This window comes from Doryrhamphus excisus, chromosome 20, assembly GCF_030265055.1.
Source record: "Doryrhamphus excisus isolate RoL2022-K1 chromosome 20, RoL_Dexc_1.0, whole genome shotgun sequence".
NCBI classification, from domain to species: domain Eukaryota; kingdom Metazoa; phylum Chordata; class Actinopteri; order Syngnathiformes; family Syngnathidae; genus Doryrhamphus; species Doryrhamphus excisus.
Genome location: NC_080485.1, coordinates 4036065 through 4054664, shown reverse-complemented (window position 1 = coordinate 4054664; position 18600 = coordinate 4036065). Strand labels below are relative to the sequence as shown.

At 40.9% G+C, this 18600-nt stretch overlaps 2 protein-coding genes across 6 annotated transcripts in view; both read left to right on the top strand.

The window, feature by feature from the left end:
- The first annotated feature begins 1327 nt into the window (after positions 1-1327).
- npy4r (neuropeptide Y receptor Y4) lies at positions 1328-7995 on the top strand. Of its 2 annotated transcripts, none has more exons than XM_058058565.1 (2): positions 1328-1426; positions 6159-7995. In XM_058058565.1, exon 2 carries the CDS (start codon positions 6232-6234, stop codon positions 7522-7524), a length of 1293 nt encoding a protein of 430 aa, XP_057914548.1. In that variant the 5' UTR covers positions 1328-1426; positions 6159-6231; the 3' UTR covers positions 7525-7995. The 2 variants fall into 2 exon arrangements, with proteins under 2 accessions (XP_057914548.1, XP_057914549.1); XM_058058566.1 differs by having other exon boundaries at positions 1330-1426; positions 6165-7995.
- A 624-nt stretch (positions 7996-8619) lies between these two features.
- Positions 8620-18600, top strand: part of mcph1 (microcephalin 1) — a 39579-nt gene continuing 29598 nt past the window's right edge. For 2 of the 4 annotated variants that reach the window (XR_009120413.1, XM_058058951.1), the window contains exons 1-11: positions 8620-8721; positions 9182-9243; positions 9329-9420; positions 10230-10348; positions 10436-10520; positions 10854-10965; positions 11827-11958; positions 12033-12113; positions 12933-14066; positions 15553-15668; positions 17589-17626. Coding sequence is in view for 3 of the 4 variants with exons in the window: in XM_058058951.1 (XP_057914934.1) it covers positions 9210-9243; positions 9329-9420; positions 10230-10348; positions 10436-10520; positions 10854-10965; positions 11827-11958; positions 12033-12113; positions 12933-14066; positions 15553-15668; positions 17589-17626 (1943 nt within the window). In the remaining variant the exon portion in view is untranslated. Of the gene's footprint in view, positions 8821-9181; positions 9244-9328; positions 9421-10229; positions 10349-10435; positions 10521-10853; positions 10966-11826; positions 11959-12032; positions 12114-12932; positions 14067-15552; positions 15669-17588; positions 17627-18600 lie in introns of all 4 variants that reach the window. The other 2 variants (XM_058058953.1, XM_058058952.1) reach the window with 2 other exon arrangements.

Here is an 18600-nt window from a genome sequence, read left to right as displayed (position 1 = left end):
TTCGGGCGTAAGGCGGGGTACACCCTAGACTGGTCGCCAGCCAATCACAGGGCACATATAGACAAACAACCATTCACACTCACATTCATACCTATGGACAATTTGGAGTGGCCAATTAACCTAGCATGTTTTTGGAATGTGGGAGGAAACCGGAGTACCCGGAGAAAACCCACGCATGCACGGGGAGAACATGCAAACTCCACACAGAGATGGCCGAGGGTGGAATTGAACCCTGGTCTCCTAGCTGTGAGGTCTGCGCGCTAAACCCTAGACCAGGGGTCAGCAACCCGCGGCTCCAGAGCCGCATGTGGCTCTCCAGTCTCTTTGTTGCGGCTCCCTTTGCAATGCTTGAATATTTTTTAAGCACCCGAGTGGTGAAAATGCACATCTTCGTTATGAGTTTACAAAAATCCAACTTTGTGTGAGACCATGAATGCATCCTGACTGAGTTCTGACTGGTGACTGAATGAGCAGACAGGATGCTATCCAGTTCTCTCTGACAGGTTAACATGAAGGGAAATGAGTAATACTTTGAGTTATTTGAGTTATTAATTATTATTAATGAGTTATTTGAGTTATTTTTTCATAGTAAAGGTTGCCGACCCCTGCCCTAGACCACCAAGCGAAGCAACTGATGAATAAAACATCCCGTGCTTTGTCAATATAGTGATTTACTTGGTAAATAAATACAAGGCCCGCTTGTGTGACAACAAACGTATGGAAATATACACGCAGATGTCCCATGTTTACTATTTAGTGCCTTCTTCCAACTCTTGGTGTTCCAGCTGGGACTGGTTATCTCACGTCGCACTCCTCCTTCATGATGAGATGATGATCAAAGATTTTTTTCCTTTAAAAAAAACCCTCGGAAAGGTGGGTTGCCTTGACAACCGTCATTAGGCATGTGATACAAGCAGTAGTATCGCTGCTTATTGGAAGCCTGACTATAGATAGATAGATGGGTGGATGGATGGATGTACCATGTACAAGACAAATTAACTAGAAACTATTACAAGACCTCCTTGTCTTCTGCTTTATGTGCAGAAAGTAATTTCCTTTTCCAATTCAGAAACTCAGATAAATGTGAGATAGCTATAACAGTATTAAAAAATGCACCCCATTGCCTGAAAAAAGTATAAATATTTCATGATTTTGTGTATCTTGTTATGAACAACAATTTCCAGTCCAATTTTACAGCAGGTGTCATTTTCAGGATGCAATTGAATGAAATCACCACAGTGTGACAGCAGAGCTCGGTGCAGAGAGGGTCTTGGCAACCCTTAGGGCTCCATCATCCCAATAATAGCCAAACTCCTCTCCCTGCTGCCTCTCACTGAAGCATCAGGCTCCTCAGGATGCTCTGCTCCCTCTCCAACTCTAGGTTCAGCTGTGGATTCTCGCCGGCTTGCAGCATCAAATCCCTCATGTGAGTACTTGTTTTTGCCCCCCCCCTAAAAAAACCCACAATAGTGTTATCTTTGTTATAGAATGTCTGCATGTGTTTGCTTTTGTTTCTTGCAAATGTTGATTGACTGTAACAGCAAGGGAGCTTTAAGCATGCTTTCTAGGAATATGCATCCACTTTCTGCACAAATGAATGCATTTGCAATAAGTTGCACATACTCTGAGGATGACACATCTCATAAATATGCGTGGTGTGGTAATTGCAGGGAAGGTAAAGCACATGAGAAGTCCCAGCTTGAATAATGAGGCTGGGGACATTATCTTGGGTCAAGCACTGTGCCGGCTGCTGTTATCACACATCTCCATGCAGGAGTTGCACTGGAAGGATAGGAGGATTTTATCTGAATAGCACCACTGGCAGAGAGCATGCATGTGGAAGGATGGAGAGGAGTTGGACATGTGTGTGCACATGAATTCACAGATAAGCCCTGCAGAAGTGCAATGACGGAAGAGCAGATATGCAGTGATTGTGATCACAATTTACAGAGTATGACAAGCGATATGAATCCGTAACTGGATGATTTATTTGACAGCTTAACAGAGTGTTTCCTATTGTGGACTCCATCTTATTATATTTCATGATGGGCACCTCCAACTAATTATTGTAATAACAAAATTAGCAGAAAGATGCAGTCACAGGAAACAACCATCCTACCTGATTTAAATTTGATTAATTTTTGTGCTCATAACATATATTGTCTTGTTCATCTATGTACAGTAATTCTATGTATATGCATATCAAATTTCTGACTGATGGTCATATTTTAATGTCTTCAAGTGTTTTGCTCATATTTTGAGCTGATCTACTGAAGAGATTAAATCTCGTGATTTTTTTCCTTCCTGACTCATATTTTATTTGATTTTATGGTCATATGTTGTCTTGCCCTGAACTGATGGCCAGATAAGATTTTATTCTATTGTAATTTATTCTATGTAATGTCTGTTAGCATAGAAATGGCCAAAGATTGTAAATCCCCATGAGGGTTGCGGGGGTGCTGGAGCCTATCCCAGCTGTCTTCGGGCGGGAGCCGGGGTACACCCTGGACTGGTCGCCAGCCAATCACAGGGCACATATAGACAAACAACCATTCACACTCACATTCATACCTACGGACAATTTGGAGTGGCCAATTAACCTAGCATGTTTTTGGAATGTGGGAGTCCCGTAGAAAACCCACACATGCACAGGGAGAACATGCAAACTCCACACAGAGATGGCCGAGGGTGGAATTGAACTCGAGTCTCCTAGCTGTGAGGCCTGCGCGCTAACTGCTTGGCTGCCGTGCAGTCCTTTTTATTTTATTTTATTTTATTTTATTTTATTTTATTTTATTTTATTTTATTTTATTTTATTTTATTTTATTTTATTTTATTTTATTTTATTTTATTTTATTTTTAATTACTTACGCTGAACAGATGGACAGATAGACGAGCCAAGGATGGTAAAGATTCATAAATAAAAAGCCCTTCCTAACCATTTTAATAACCTAATAAAAATGTTCATTTAAGCCTCACTCTGAACAGATGGCCAGATAGGATTTTATAGAATTTTTTTAATGTAATGCATGCCTGTAATCATTACAATGGTTAACATTTTATTTTATTTTATTTTTTAATTTGCCTTATTTGAGCATATGGGCAGAGACGAGCCAAGGATGGTAAAGATTCATAAATAAAAAGCCCCATCTAACCATTTTAATAACCTAATAAAAAATGTTCATTTTTTTATTTTATGTCATATTTATAGTAATATGCTGTCTTATTCTGAGTTGATTCTGATTGTCTTCGTCTTCTACACTTCATGTCATGGTCATATTTTGTCTTCATGCATGACTACATTGTGGAATAGCAAAGGATTGTGACGATGCCGGCTTAAAAAGCAATAACCTTCCCTGAATGTGTGATATTGTGACTGGTGTGAAAACAGTTCTAAATTAGTCATCAGAGAACCAATGGGAGACGTGGTGCCAGTGAATGTTCAAATTTGAAGAACTTAACAAATACACTTAGATATCAAGACAATTGTTGTAAGGAAATACAAGCAGCGGAACCGAGTGGGTGTGGGGTACAATTTATCATGCTCCACAATTCACCCACACTCATCTTCATTTAATTTCCAGTCACCAAGGCTAATTTGTCAGTGATTAATGACTGTGCTTAACGAGAAAGGGAGACTTTGGTGGACACAGTGGTGCCATGTCACATTGCTCCTTGTGCTACTGTACTGTCTGGATGTGCAACAACACATCATTAGAACACAGAGGGTGCAAGGTTGCCAAATAATGGCAGGCTTTTTCTTTTCTGCTCTATTATGGTTGTTTTTTTTGGGAGGGGGGGGGGTCTCCCACATGCAGCTACTTCAATGCTCTGTACCCTGCCTGCAGCTCGCTCAACACACTGACAGCGTGCGTTAGTGATGATGCGCTATGAAGTGACTGATAGCTAAGTTTATGCACCTTTAATGGAAAATGACAAGCTCATTTTGTCTGCCATGCAAGTTTTTTTCGTCACATGCTGGCAACAGTTTCAGGCGAGTGTGGGTCATAATGCATTGTTAGGATTCTGACAATGGCATGCCCTTTATATTTTGACACATAGTATATTGAGTTACTTTGAAAACAGACTTCTCTGTTGGCGTGCTGTGCATGCACGGTAATTCCACCGCCGTCGTGCTTTTCATCTCCAGCTTGACTGAGGAGACGTGAAGTTGGAGATCTGCAGGTGCATAAACAGAGAGAGGAAATGTGATGTTTTATTTATTTTATTTAGAGTTATTGTTTATTTATCCAAGTTTGTTTCCACAAGGGAGACCAAGAAGGTAGCAGCATTAGAAGGAGAAAGATGTAGAGTAGATTGGTGGTGGGGAACCTGGTCCATCGTGGTGGTGTACGCTGTCAACTGTGTCCAAACTTTTGACTGTTTGTGTATATTTCAGGCTGAAGTACAGTAGTAGACTGATTTTGTTGTCAAAATTGTTGTCAAAGTTGGCAAAATTACTACACTAGAAAAGCGCTTGGAGAGCGCAGACCTTCGCCAAGCACTGTAGGTCCCCCATATTGTGATTTACACCATAAATATTAGTCCTACATTTTATCTACATATTTAGATAACCTGACCATGAAAACATATCATGGAAGGGTTTGAATGACTTAAAGAATGCTAACATGCTAACATTAGCATGCTGACCCCTAACATAATAGCAAGTGTTTGCATAAATGCCCCCAAGAATTTACTATAATAATGTTAGCATGATAACATGCTAATATTACCATGCTAACACCTAGCACTCTAGCACTAAGTATCAGCTTAAAAAATGCTAGTATGCTCATTTTGGTGTGCTAGCAATGCTAACATGCTAATGTTAGCATGCTAAAACCTAGCAGTGTTCACCTATGACTACCTCTATGTTAATGTAAGCATCAATACCTATCATGATAGTGTCTATACTGTATATATGTCTACTCATAAAATTACAAAAATGCTATTGTTCTAACATTAGCTTGCCAGCAATGTTAACATGCTAACACTTAGCATGATAGCACAATGTACCAGGAAGGCTAAACGCAATCATACAATGTTAAAGAATCCTTTTTAAAAATGTCTGCATCCAGACAGTGATCTGGATCACCCCCCAAACGTAATCAGTTCTTTCATATCCCATTTCTGACAATTCCTAAAAATTTCATCCAATCTATTCAGAACTTTTGAAGTTATTTTGAACACAAAACAGATAAATGTGATACAACATCCTACTTTAGCACACACAGCACACAATGCAGTAATGATTAGGGAGAATGCTTGTTGAGAAATTTCCTGGCCGGTCGGCCAATATTCCATACCGCAATAAAAGGTCATCTACAGTTGCCAAGGCAATTAAAGAGATATTCTTCTCCAACTTACAAGCCATTGTTCCATGAATTAATGCAATCTTTGAGGTGACTTAAAGGTCAAAATACTATTTATGGGTACCTGATGGCAGGTTTGACACTAAAGTACAATGCAGTCTCATTGGGGTGTCATTAACATTCATGTTTGAGATTAAATTAAACCAAGGAGTTCACACATTCACACTCACTGTAGATAGTTCATTCATTCATTCATTTTCTACCGCTTTTTCCTCACGAGGGTCGCGTACACCCTAGACTGGTCACCAGCCAATCACAGGGCACATATAGACAAACAACCATTCACACTCACTTTCATACCTATGGACAATTTGGTGTGGTCAATTAACCTAGCATGTTTTTGGAATGTGGGAGGAAACCGGAGTACCCGGAGAAAACCCACGCATGCACGGGGAGAACATGCAAACTCCACACAGAGATGCCCGAGGGTGGGATTGAACCCTGGTCTCCTAGCTGTGAGGTCTGTGCGCTAACCCCTAGACCACCGTGCCGCCCTAGATAGTTCATATCAACATTAAATATAATTGATGAAATGAAAGAAGAAACAAAATAAAAGGAATAACAATTTTACGGACTTGTGAAGGTCACTTAAGTAAACACAATATTTGGTGTTAATAATGATAATAATGGATGGACTTAGTTTTATTTGTTTAACTGACAGAATACTATTGCACGGGAGCGGCTGACATGAAACATACATGTATTATTTAGCTTTCGAGTGTGATTGCTTCGCTAGTGACAGATGATGTCTTGTTCCTCCTTGTGTGTTTCTTCCCCCGTCCCTGTCAGATGCAGACGTCCCGCTAAGGGCTGAAATGGATGGTTCCATCCTGAGGGCCGGTGACCCTTAAGTGCTGGTGAGATGTCCTTCAGTGGCAACACGAGCCAACTCTCCCCATCGACAACGTCTCCGCCTCCACCAGACAACCGCACAACCTCCTCGCAGTCGCCGTCTTGGGAGGAGGGACACTCTCTGCGAGAGTGGGCATCAAATGAGACTCTGCTCTCAGACCTATCTGTTCTTGGGCATGACGAGCAATGCCACACGTCTCCTGTGCTCACGGCGTCTCTGGTGGTGTGGTACAGTGTTACAATGGTGCTGGGCCTGGTGGGCAACATCGGCCTTATCTGCATAATTACACGACGCAGGGAGAAAGCCAATGTCACCAGCATTTTCATTTGTAATCTGTCATTCTCTGACATTCTGGTGTGTGTGTTCTGCCTCCCTTTCACGCTCATATACACACTGATGGACCACTGGGTGTTCGGGTCACTGCTATGCCGCCTGGTGCCGTTCATTCAGTGTGTGTCTGTGACCGTCTCCATACTGTCTCTGGTTTTTATCGCTCTGGAGAGACATCAACTCATTATTAACCCAGCTGGCTGGAAACCCAGCATTCCTCAAGCCTACACAGCTGTTGTTGTCATCTGGATTCTGGCATGCTTCACCTCCTCACCTTTCTTGGCCTTTCAGCTGCTCACAAATGAGCCGTACGCCAACATGATCCTAGCCGAGCCGGCACTATATCGCCAAACACCACCCGTCTCGCCTGCTAACTCATCTGTGCTTCAAAATTCACAATACTTTCCCAAACTTTATGCGTCCCTGCATATGGAGGCGTGTATGGAGCGCTGGCCATCCCAACACGACAGGCTGACCTACACCACTTGGCTGCTCTTGTTCCAATACTGTGGCCCTTTAATTCTTGTTCTGCTTTGTTACGTTCGAGTGTTTGTGCGCCTGCGTCAGCGCAAAGATATGCTGGACCGCGCCAGGACGCCTGAGAGTCAACGCATGGCCCACAGCCGCCGAATTAACATCATGCTGGTGGCCCTGATAACGGCTTTCGCCCTGTGCTGGCTCCCGCTCACCATTTTCAACGCCGTGTCCGACTGGAACCAGGATGCCCTGCCTATCTGCCACCATAACCTGCTCTTCTCCCTCTGCCACCTCTTGGCAATGTCCTCCACCTGCATCAACCCCATCATCTACGGCTTCCTCAACTCCAACTTTAGGCAGGAGGTCAAAGAGGTGCTCCAGTTCTGCAGGTGTCACCCCGTGGAGGAGGAGAGCGAGCGCCTCCCCATGTCTACGGTGCACATGGAGATGTCTCGCACCTCGGCGCCGCTCACCTGCAGGAGTAACTCTATTTGATAGACACCAACTCTTTCCACCTTTAATAGACATTCAAGCATTTTCATCATGACTGATGATTGTTGTGTGTGGTGCTGTGTTGGTTTTATCTTTAGCTCTCTGGCAGTCGTGCTTTAGCTCAACTAAACGTTTTGACAGCTTTAATTATGTTAAAAAAAATGCTATGGCTGTGATGGTAAGCAGTTTGAAACCTGAAAAAAGAAGGTTGTTATGCATCACTTAAGCTATATTATTAAAGAATGCTGCTTGTTAAGAATTTATGCAAGATGTGTTCAGTAGTGTCATATTAAATATAAAAATGCATTTTAGTCATCAAGAGTGACAGAAAAAAGGTATGTGGACTATAGTATTTTGAATTACTTTTGCATTGACTGCATTTGTGTTGTGAAATTAGGTGTTTTTGACACCACAGAAAAACTGTTTTGTGATATTGTCATGAAAATGTGTTTTCAATGTTGACTGCTAAGCTTGCCGAAGAAGGGTTTAATATAAATGAATAAACATCCTATGGATTTAGAATTGATTGGTCTGCCATTTACATGCATGGACGGTTAATAGCAGAAAGTTAGTATTCACAAATACATCATTATTTAGTCCATATAAAAATTAAAACCAGTGTTTTGGCTACACAGAAACATGGTCAAACCCTGACTGCACCATGATAAAAAGCATGTGAAAATCCATACATCTCTTACAACTGAGTATTATTATCTTGAGCTATACATAATACATACGTATTGTGTCGATTACAATTACATTGTGTACTGTGAGTGAATATAATGGTGTGCACTCCTTTTCCCCTGACACCGAGTGTTGTTATTGACGTTGGGTGTGAATGTAAAAAACATTTTAGATGTATATTTCAAACTGAAGTAGACTGACTCCATCTTTTAAATAAGAAAACGTCAGACTATGTGAGACAGTATTTTTACCACAGTTTTAGGGAAGCTGACATTTTTGTCTCATGATGAGGGCATTTAAATGTATTAATTATTAGGCCGAATGTAATTGATTTACAATACAATAATATAAGAAATCATTTGAATTCAATATTGTCTTCACTTCAGGAAGTGACGTAATTAGCTCTTAGCCAATCATTAACGTTGTCCCATAATGCACCGCTTCACGAACTACAGGCGCGATTTTTTGTGACCTTACTACTTTTTTTGTTCAAGCGTGGCCAGTTTAAAAGATAGTGTAAGTACACGACACACTTATTAGCGGATACAAACATTCGCTTTGCGGAGTTCGTTGATGACAGACTTTAAACTCGCCGATCGGCACCACGAGTCACTAGTAAGATAAGCGTTAGCCTCTCTGTGCTAAAGTTGAAAGGGAGCCATAATTGATAAAAGGCAGTGTTCGGTAACGATACACGTATGTAACGATTAGTACGTCAGAACTACGCGTTAAAACCGAATATATATTTAATGTTCAATTGCTTGTCGAGTTTGTATTGTCTTGTCGCGTATATTCGAGTAACTGCAGTGGATAGTTATTTGAATATTGATTCAAGTTTTTGTCGTCGTCGACTGCTATTGTCAAGCTTGCTGGAAAGACGGAGCAAAAATAAATCATTTAAATATTTAGAACTTTATAACTTTAGAAATGCATATGACTAAAGTACATATCTTTCCTGTGAATTGATTTTGTGAAGGGGAATCTTGGAACTCGGGTGGCCAGTAATGACAACAATCGACCGTGTTACAGTTCTTAAAGGTAATGTCCATCATCAGCACTACAGTTCACCTCATATATGGATTCATAACTTGTATTTGTGTGCTGTGGATGAATGCCATTCCAGATGTCATTGCATATGTGGATGTGTGGTCATCTGACAAGAGAGCCAACTATTCGAAACCTTTCATTCAGCAGCTACTGGAAATGGGCGCTCAGGTGAGAACGGAACTATTTATTCATTTATTGAAAAGCACAGGTGAGCTGGGTCCTAATCCAGTTGACCTTCGGTGGGCGGAGGGGTAAACGATGAACTGCTCCTTAGTCAATCACCAAATACCAGAGCTGCTCCGATCAGGGTTTTATGCTGCCGATTCCAAAACTGATAATCCAGGACTGAAATCTGCTGATACTGATCACATTTTACTTTATTTATCAGTGCTATCGGCCAGTAGTGCCGTATGCTACGCTCAAGCTCTAGCAGGGCTTCCAGGGATGTAAGAGAACACTCAGCACACCCGGTGTGTTCCACTGCTGAGAAAGGCTGCATTTTTTACATAAATTGGAGCATCTCTACCAAATACCTATAGAGAAACAACTAATGACATGCGCCATTATAACCTTTAAAGACAGATTAACTTATTAATACCCTAATAAATGAAATATGAAGACTGTGAGATGCTCTTGCACGGCATACTACAGCAAACCACAGATACAGTCCAGTGAAATCATTACTGAGCCAAATGTTAATGGTTTTGCAATTCATTTGAGGTTAAAACAAGCTTGCAAAAGACAGCCAGACTCCTGCTTGGCTTGTACAAGGACTAAATGGCTCATCGTAGTATGCTATCCACCCCATACTCCCGGAGCACCTCCCACAGGACACTGTGAGGGATACAACCAAATGCCTTTTCAAAGCCTCGTCAAGGTTGCCTGTCTCTCAGGGATCCACACAGCTGTGTTGTAAAATGCACCAACTCTTCATGCAGTGACTTTGCAGGTGTAGCGTAACCTTCAATTCTTTACAGGTGTCAAAAACATTCAATAAACGAGTCACCCATGTCGTCTTTAAGAACGGTCATCCTGCTGCATGGATAAAAGCCAAGAAGAGCCAAGTGAAGCTTGTCTCTGTACTTTGGATAGGCAGGTAGGCACTGAAATAGTGTACTTTTTGTGTTTATTTGTATTGGTATGTAGAGAGTAATGCTGGTTGCTTTGCTGAAATGATGTGCAGGTGTTATGAAGACGGAGTGCATGTGGATGAAGAGTTGTATCCAGCCTCAAATGATGAAAGTAATCCTGTGTTAAAGAACAGGAGAGTGAGTACTGTGTTTCTGTCATTATAAAGCCATTTCCTGTGGAACATTTGTCTGTGCAATTGATGCCTCCCTCATATCTTTTTTTTGTCTGTCAGTATCTTCCAAAACATATTTAGTTGATGTTTTTTACTGGAAATGGCTTCTAACAGAAAGATGACTGACTGGAACAGAAGCAGCCATTATTATCAGTCCAAAATGCAGATCTCCCAGTAGCAAAAAGCCCTATATTTTGCTTTTGTCACATAACATTTCTACAACATGTAGATACTCTTAAAAGGTCTATTTAAAAAAAAAAAATCCTGTTTCTGTCTGGCTTGTGCTCGAATGGTGCAGCATCGTTGCATGCAGCCCAGAGAATCTCCAGAGAGGACCCCAGAAAATGACAGACGCATGAGAAGGAAGTTAGATAAGATGATGAAGGCCATGGCTCCCACGCAACAATTGGGTAAGCATCCAGACTGCCTTTTGACTGATCTACAGGGTGCATCAAAAAACACAGATTCTAAAGTTACAATTGAATATTTAAAGGCAATTTCTTCATTTGCACTTGTTTGTATTAGATCATCCTTTGGTCCATACAAAAACGTATTGCATAATTGCATGCGTGACTGAACACAGGTCCGTTTTCCGGTGGTCCAAAACAATTTTCCTCCAAAAAACTAAGGGGTTAAAATTCAAGCAAAAGTCATAAATTGTGATGCAAAATGACAATGTTTGTTCTTCTATGTTGCGATACCCAGATTATTCCGACACGATTTGTTCCTGTCTGAAATAGTTTAATTATTGGACTGTATTTTTCTGCAACAACATCAATGGTGACGATTGTCTCCCAATTAGCGTTTGTATTCTCAGAGAAACGCTATGTTTTCATCTTCAAGGGAATGGTCGATTGGTACTTGCTGAATCTCAAAATCAAAAGTGACATGACCTCGATGACGATGAACAGTGAATCAGAGCTGAAGTGAGCATCATCTGGGGGGACATGGCAATGATTAGGACACGTGGAATCTAAAGGCAACTGTACATCCAAAGAAATGGAGGTCATACTGAGGACTAAGTTAACTAAAACCTAGTGCGAATGGTGCGAAACGAAGGGTTAATCTGGGTATCGCAGCATAGAAATTCTCAGTTTGTATCACAGTTAAATACTTTCCTTAAATTGTAACCCATGAATTTTCTTGGAGGAAATCTTTTTTCTTGCCTACTGGAAAACAAGCCTGTGTTTTTTTTTTTTGGTTTCAAAAAAGTCCATACAGTCCCTTCAGCTCACTAGTAAAAAATGTGATTTGGCATTTTTCCTTCACAGTCACAGATGTGTCGCCTATCATTATTGATGAAGACAATGGAATTGTGTACAGTCCATCGTTTAAAAGGGCAGATTACATGGCGGAGCGATTGAAACATATGAAAGAGAAACATGAAAATATTTCTCCCACAGGTAAGTAAAAAGTGATTAAAACATTTAATCTCTTCTGCAACGCCAAACATTGACCATCAGACTCTTGTTTTCAGCCTCACAAATAATTGAATCCTCTTCATCCTCTGGGCCGAAACCCTCGCTTGGGAACTCGCCAACTGTCTTCAGATTTTTATGTAAGCATTGGCATTGCTTGCTTTGAAATAGAATTTAGTCAGTGGTTAATTTGCAATTACCTTCAGAAGAAAGCCTCTTATTTCCGTTTTAGGAATAATAAGAACATTCAATACAAAAATGTTTGCTTGTTTATTTTTTGGCCCACTACAATTAGACAAATCTGATTGGTGTATTAGTTGTACATTTCCAACAAAACATGACACCACCAAATGCAAAAGTGAGAACCTAAAAGAAAACGGTTCATGTAATTCGTGTAGATTGGCATTCAGAAACACAACATATCTTGGGTTTTGTTTCCTCTTGCTCTTTTTTCATTACCTTTCCAGCTTGCTTATGTGTGTAACCTTTCCCTCCCCCTACCAATCTTGTGTAGCTTTAACAGAACAAAGGCAAGTTCTTCATGTTCTTCAGAGAGCTGTTTCCAGCCATCACTGTTATAAAACATACAATTTAACAATTTAATTTTAAATAATATTGTGTAATAAGATTGTAGAAGCGTTTTGATTTCAACCTGAGTAAAAACATTGTAAATAAAACTGGGAGAGGCTGCCATCATGTTGGTGTGCTTCTGCACTATTTACTTGCCTTTTTTCCCTCTGACAGCTTCTAAGAAATACATCCCCTTGGCTAGATTCATCATGTTGTTTAATTTGCCTTTTCACAACGCCACAGTGGGTGGGTGGCACACAATCTGTTGTGGGGAGTGGGAGGTGTTGCAAAGATGCATAAAAGCATATTTGACTTATAAATGATATGTTTTAACGTTACAATGTATGGCAATATTTTAAGCGGTGATGATGATTTTTGCTGTCTTATAGATGATAATTCAGACGATGATTCCACCGCCTCTGTTGCTGAGCTCGGCCCTTCTCCTGATAAGGAAAAAGTCCGTAAAGAAAGTGATGCGACTAAAGATAAACAACATGACAAAGACATTGAAAAGCCTTGGCTGTCACCATGCAGTGGCGTTTCAAATCCCACATTCATAAGCCCTTTAAAATGTCTGGACTTTGAGGAGAATGAAGAAGAAGGGACTCCCCAAACAAACCGAATGAGTTCTTCAGTTAAAAAACATCCAAGAGGGAAAGCCAAGTCGGTGGGTGTAATACCAGGCACTGTGGAGGAGGTGACATCTGCTGATCGCGAGGAAGCTGGCGAAGAAAGGAGAAAGTGGCACACAAAATCCCAAAGTCCTGTTGCTAAACCACTGGATCAGTCGGATGACGAGCCAGAAAAAGGAAGGCACAATATTCAAGTGACAAAATGTGTGACGGAGACAAGGACTGCTAACTGTCCTGATGATGTGAGCTCGTCAGGGTTCCCTGTGGCACCAACCATTTTAGGACATGACACTTTATTTAATGACCATTCTTCTTTACAGAAAAGGCGACCGCAACGCAAAGCCGCTCTTTCTGCACTTGCGCGTTCTTTTAGTTTGTCCGATGAATCTCAAAATGTTGCTTCCAGTTCCACTGTTGTAAAGGATGATGTGTTTGAGGACTACTTCTCCTCAGCCAATCACCACAAGATACCCAAGAAGCCTCTCTTGACCATTCTGCCCGACAAGCGAGAGCTCCACGTTTCCTTTGAGGTGGATTCATTCCAGAAGAAAAGAAAACAAAGAAGAAGTGAAAGTGCTGCTACAGCAACTAACAATTCCAAGAAGAGGAAAGTGGACGAAAGTGGGGGCAGGTGCAGTCAGCAGGCTGTGGCAAACACAAAGCGTAAAAGTCCTCCACAAAAGGATGTTAAGGAGTCTCTGCCCGCATTGGATCCTCCAAATGCCACACCGGCTACTAAACAAAGACGGCAGAGCACTTTACCATTTGTTAGAACCAGTGGAGGTGCAGCAAAAAGGGTGTCTGCCTCGGTTGAGTCGCCCAAGCTAATGGAGGCGAAGACATCCTTGGAGCTGCAGAATCACTCTTGTCAATTATCTTGCACTTTTCAAAGTGAGTAGAAAGGGAGGCAGACTTCAGACTTGAGTATATAGATGAACAATAACACATTTTTCCGCGTTTCAAAAATAGAATTGTGAATTTTTGTTGGAACATGTAGAGGCTTATAATGTCTGGGTTGCATATGTTAACTTTAATGACTGAATATTGTACGTATCTTTACACAAGAGATACTGACATAACAAAACAATTATCAAAAACAGTAAATCTGTGCATTTCGCGCAAGGGCCACCAGTGAACGGCAAAAATCTGTGAGTAATTGTGATTGCCACTCCCAACTCCTGATAGCTTGATGTGGACGTTCTCCCAATTTCACATTAACATTTGCAGTAAGACTGATTTGTTGTAATTAGGAGATTAGAACCCTCCCATTCTCTTTGCAATACGCCCCACACACAAAATGTAGTTACTCACCACTAATGAATGACATCGCAAGATGATCAATGAACTGATGGAATCAGTCATGTAAGTTTCACTTTTGTGTCTCATAACAAACATTTGCTGAAAAGTGTGAAAACGCTTGATGGAAAAAAAAATATCAGTGAAACAGACACGGTAAAAATGTTAGTTTTTTTCAGAGTGGTGCATAGATACTGTACATTTTACCTGTATTATCAAGTATTTATAAATTATTACTGACTGAGGATGAATGTATTTTCTGTGGAGAAATCAGCCTAGGTTTGGCGAAAAAAAAAATATCTGAATCGCAAATGTACAGGGATCACTGTACACTGCCTGGCCTAAAAAAAGATCCCCACCTGAATTTAACTAAGCAAATACTGTAGGTATTTTGTTTTTATGAGCAGCTGTTTTCATCAATACAAAATCTGAAAAATTAATGCAACTATGGCCAGAAATAAACACGACCGTTCAAATGCTTGCGGAACCAACACCATAGCGAAGGTGTGTCGTGATTAAAACTGAATAGTAGTGCAAACCTTTTGGGGGGACCAGGCAGTGTATATATAGTGTATGGTCATTTTTTCAATGCAATCAGATATACCCAAGATGTTTTTGTGGCATTTTGTATTAAAGATTTATTCAAAAAATGTGACTGCTCCATAAAGTATTAGGTGCTCAAGGAAATTATTTGGTTATTTTTCAATTCATGTATAGATATATAAATGAGAACACTCTGTATAAAACTAGCAATGTAAAAATATCAGAATCAGTTACTGTGTGAGTAAGTAGCAATAAAACTATTTTGCTTAAACACAGCAGATCACACGTCATACTATGTGGTATTAGTGGCATATTAAATGCTCTTGTGCGTGTAACAGTAATATAGTGCTCATTCACCATTATCTTTACTCTTATTTGAATTGTTAAAGTTAATCTAGCATGTATGTGACTGCCACTTCAGATTCTTTTAATGGGTGCAACGTTACAGTTTGAGGCCAGCCTATCCGTGGGCAGTGGACACAATGTCTGTGTTTGTGTTTGCTTGACTGTTTTCACTTGTGCTTTCTTCCAAATGTAGGCAGAGGAAGTGAAGATGAAGCTGCAGCTGTTTTAACAGAGCTTCTTCCCAATGGAGGCGGGGCGAAACAAAATATACACACGCGCTCAAGTCATCAGAAAATCAACAAAATGAAGGTAAAAGCTAACTATTCTGCTAAATAAATTTTGCATTTCATGTTCTCAGTCTCAAATTTTCCAGACAATTGTGCACACTTGTTCTGACGAGCTGCGTGATTGCTGAATTATATTGGGATCAATTCTGCCCAAATTGCCTCCCATCAAATATGTAAATGACTCGTTGCCACACAACACATACTGGTGACTGCAAATTCAAATGATTTGTTTAACTTTGATCTTCTTAACTTGCAGCTGCAAAATATGATGTAATCCTGTCAGGCATTGTTTTCCATGCTACAGGTAGTTTAGGATCACACGACTCGCATGTGGGTGGTGTGTTCCTATTTAGGTACACTATTTCCTTGTTAATGCCGTAACACTTCCATTGCTGTCGGATTTGTCACATCTCACCAAGGGGCTTCTGTCTGTCTGATCGTCGAGGTCTTCCTTTGTTTAGTCTCTGTGATAAATAGCATATAACTTCTTCTTTGTGAAAGGCACCTGGCCTTTGTTTTCTTAATGCCGTAACCTCAACATGCTGCAGCTGAAAAAAGGTAAACATTGCATCGTATTCACAAGACATTATGCTAAATGTTTAAAAATGTAACCTGGTTATGGCAAGGAAGCTATACTGTTGAGGTCCTTTGAGATCAAGCGTCAAAATTTGTATTCCAGCTCTTGACTCTGCCTCAACATGATCTTATCACTCTCTAAACACGGCCAAGAGTGGCAGCATTCACAACCTCAATCATTTCATCTTGTAATGACGACTGTTGGTTTACCATCGACACCTAGCTTTTGCACAGACAGAGCTCTTGTTGTCATATCTTTTTCATCCTGTACCAAGACGCAGGCGTCCTTATGACCTTGTCATTCAGTGAAGAATTTCCGTCCTTCGTACTCCGGGGCCTTGCTGCATTTCACGGCGGCTCTTTGTTGTAGGCTCAGTATTTGTGACTCGTTCGTCTGATGTTGTTCTTGGCATTGTTGTGATGTTGTTGGAAAGTGCTTAGAATAAACAATTAACAGCCCTTATAGTATTCAGGAGCACGACACATGGCTTCGGTAATTGGATACCAGTGGAGGAGCGGTTGTGATCAGTTGGTCATGAAATCTAGCTTATCAGTATTCATAGGATGTTACTGCTGGGTTGAGGTTAACGTACATAGGCCGCATATACACCGTACATATCACCGCAGTTTGATTGGCAGGCTGCTTTTAGATATGTTGAACTGTTTGGACCCACGACTCAGGCGTTATGGTTAATTATTACAGGCTGCAGAGAGACCAAATACGACACATTCACAGTTCTGGTGGTGGTGTGATTGTTCACTCTGCTGCTATGTCTTATCTGATGAGCTCAGGTTTTCATGTTAGATATGGATCCTTGCTGTCCTTGCTGCCTGCAGTACTCCACAGCAAAACGGACAAGCATGTACAGGAAATGAAAATAGAAGAATTGTGTTTTGACTTGTTTTGTAAGCCAGTGATGCTCCTGAGGGATTGCTAGATCATCATCTCCATTCTAGTCCATCCCCACAGTATTGAATGGCTTGAGGAAAGAAAGTTTTTCATCCAACTGTGCGTTATGGACCCTGCCTTGTGTACAGAGTGATTAATTAGTTAAGTGTGATTTGTCTATCCTGTGTATTGTCATCCATTTCTAATTCAGTATGTGCTGAATTTACTTGGCATCTTAACTGCATTGAGTTTGTGAATATGTTCACACATTTACACGTTTCTCTTGTTTATGCTGCCATAAAGGCACACGTGTGGCTACAGCAATAAACAAAACAAAAAAACATGCAGTTTCTAATAGCCATCTAGATGGAAAAGCACTGATGCATATTCAGAGGCGAAATGCTCGCAAAAAAAATAATGATTCATGGCCAATTAAATTAATGTATTCCTGTCTTCTGTGTAATGTCTGTGTTGCAGTCATTTAGAACACTGGTCATGACAAGCATGCCAACTGAGTAAGTACCACTTAAGATGACATTCCAAAAGGACTGAAATCTTCTTGCATCTTTGTGGGGGAGCATACGTACATATATGGTCCTCAGGTTATGGTATTCCAACCTTCTCCCTTTTTTGTGGTTATGTATGCTCTTAGAACTTTATTTTACTAAGTAAACACGAGACTTGCTTGAGGTCTAGTTACAATGCGGTGCACCATGGGAAAAACCCAAACCATAATACTCAACATTGGACTGCATGGTGCAACCATAATAATCTCAGTTCAGGATGAAGCTTATATTTTCATCTCGACTGTCCTCTGCATGCAGCCACAAACGCAGTGAGAACACATGGCAGGTTTACAGATGTTCGGAAATCACAAACCTCTTTAACACCTTGGGCTCAAATTTTGTGGCGTAGCGGAGCATGGCGCAGCCCACACAGTGGTAATTTGGTCCAGTGCACCACTGTGGGCAGCCAATTTGGTCATTTAGTAGACTGGACTGCACCAAGATGGGCGTGGAGGTGTCCACATTTTCAGCTTGGTGCAGTGACAATTTCGTGACAAAACAGCGTGCCAAAGGTGTGCAGAAAGCTCGTCAGCTCCGACCTGGTCTTTTCTTGGCGCAGGGGAGGCGCTGACACGTCAGCAAAACCTCATCGGCAGATTTTTGTGTGTTGCACACTTTTCAGTGGAAAAAACAGCATCCACTATTTAATGTAAGCGTCTGAACCAGCATGTAGAAACAAACACGTCACACATAATGGGAAGTCAATCTGACAGCGGAAAGTATGATGCCAACTGAGGCAAGGGAGGGCAGTAGTTCGGGCAATAGTTAGGTATTATATCTGATTAACGCAATACTCGACTTCCATCAAGGGGGAATGGAACTCGTACGTAACCTGAGGACCGTATGTGCGCGTGTTTGTGTGTGTATACAGTATATTGGTGTATTTAGTGTATATGTGTATGAATGTATATATGCATGTAGAT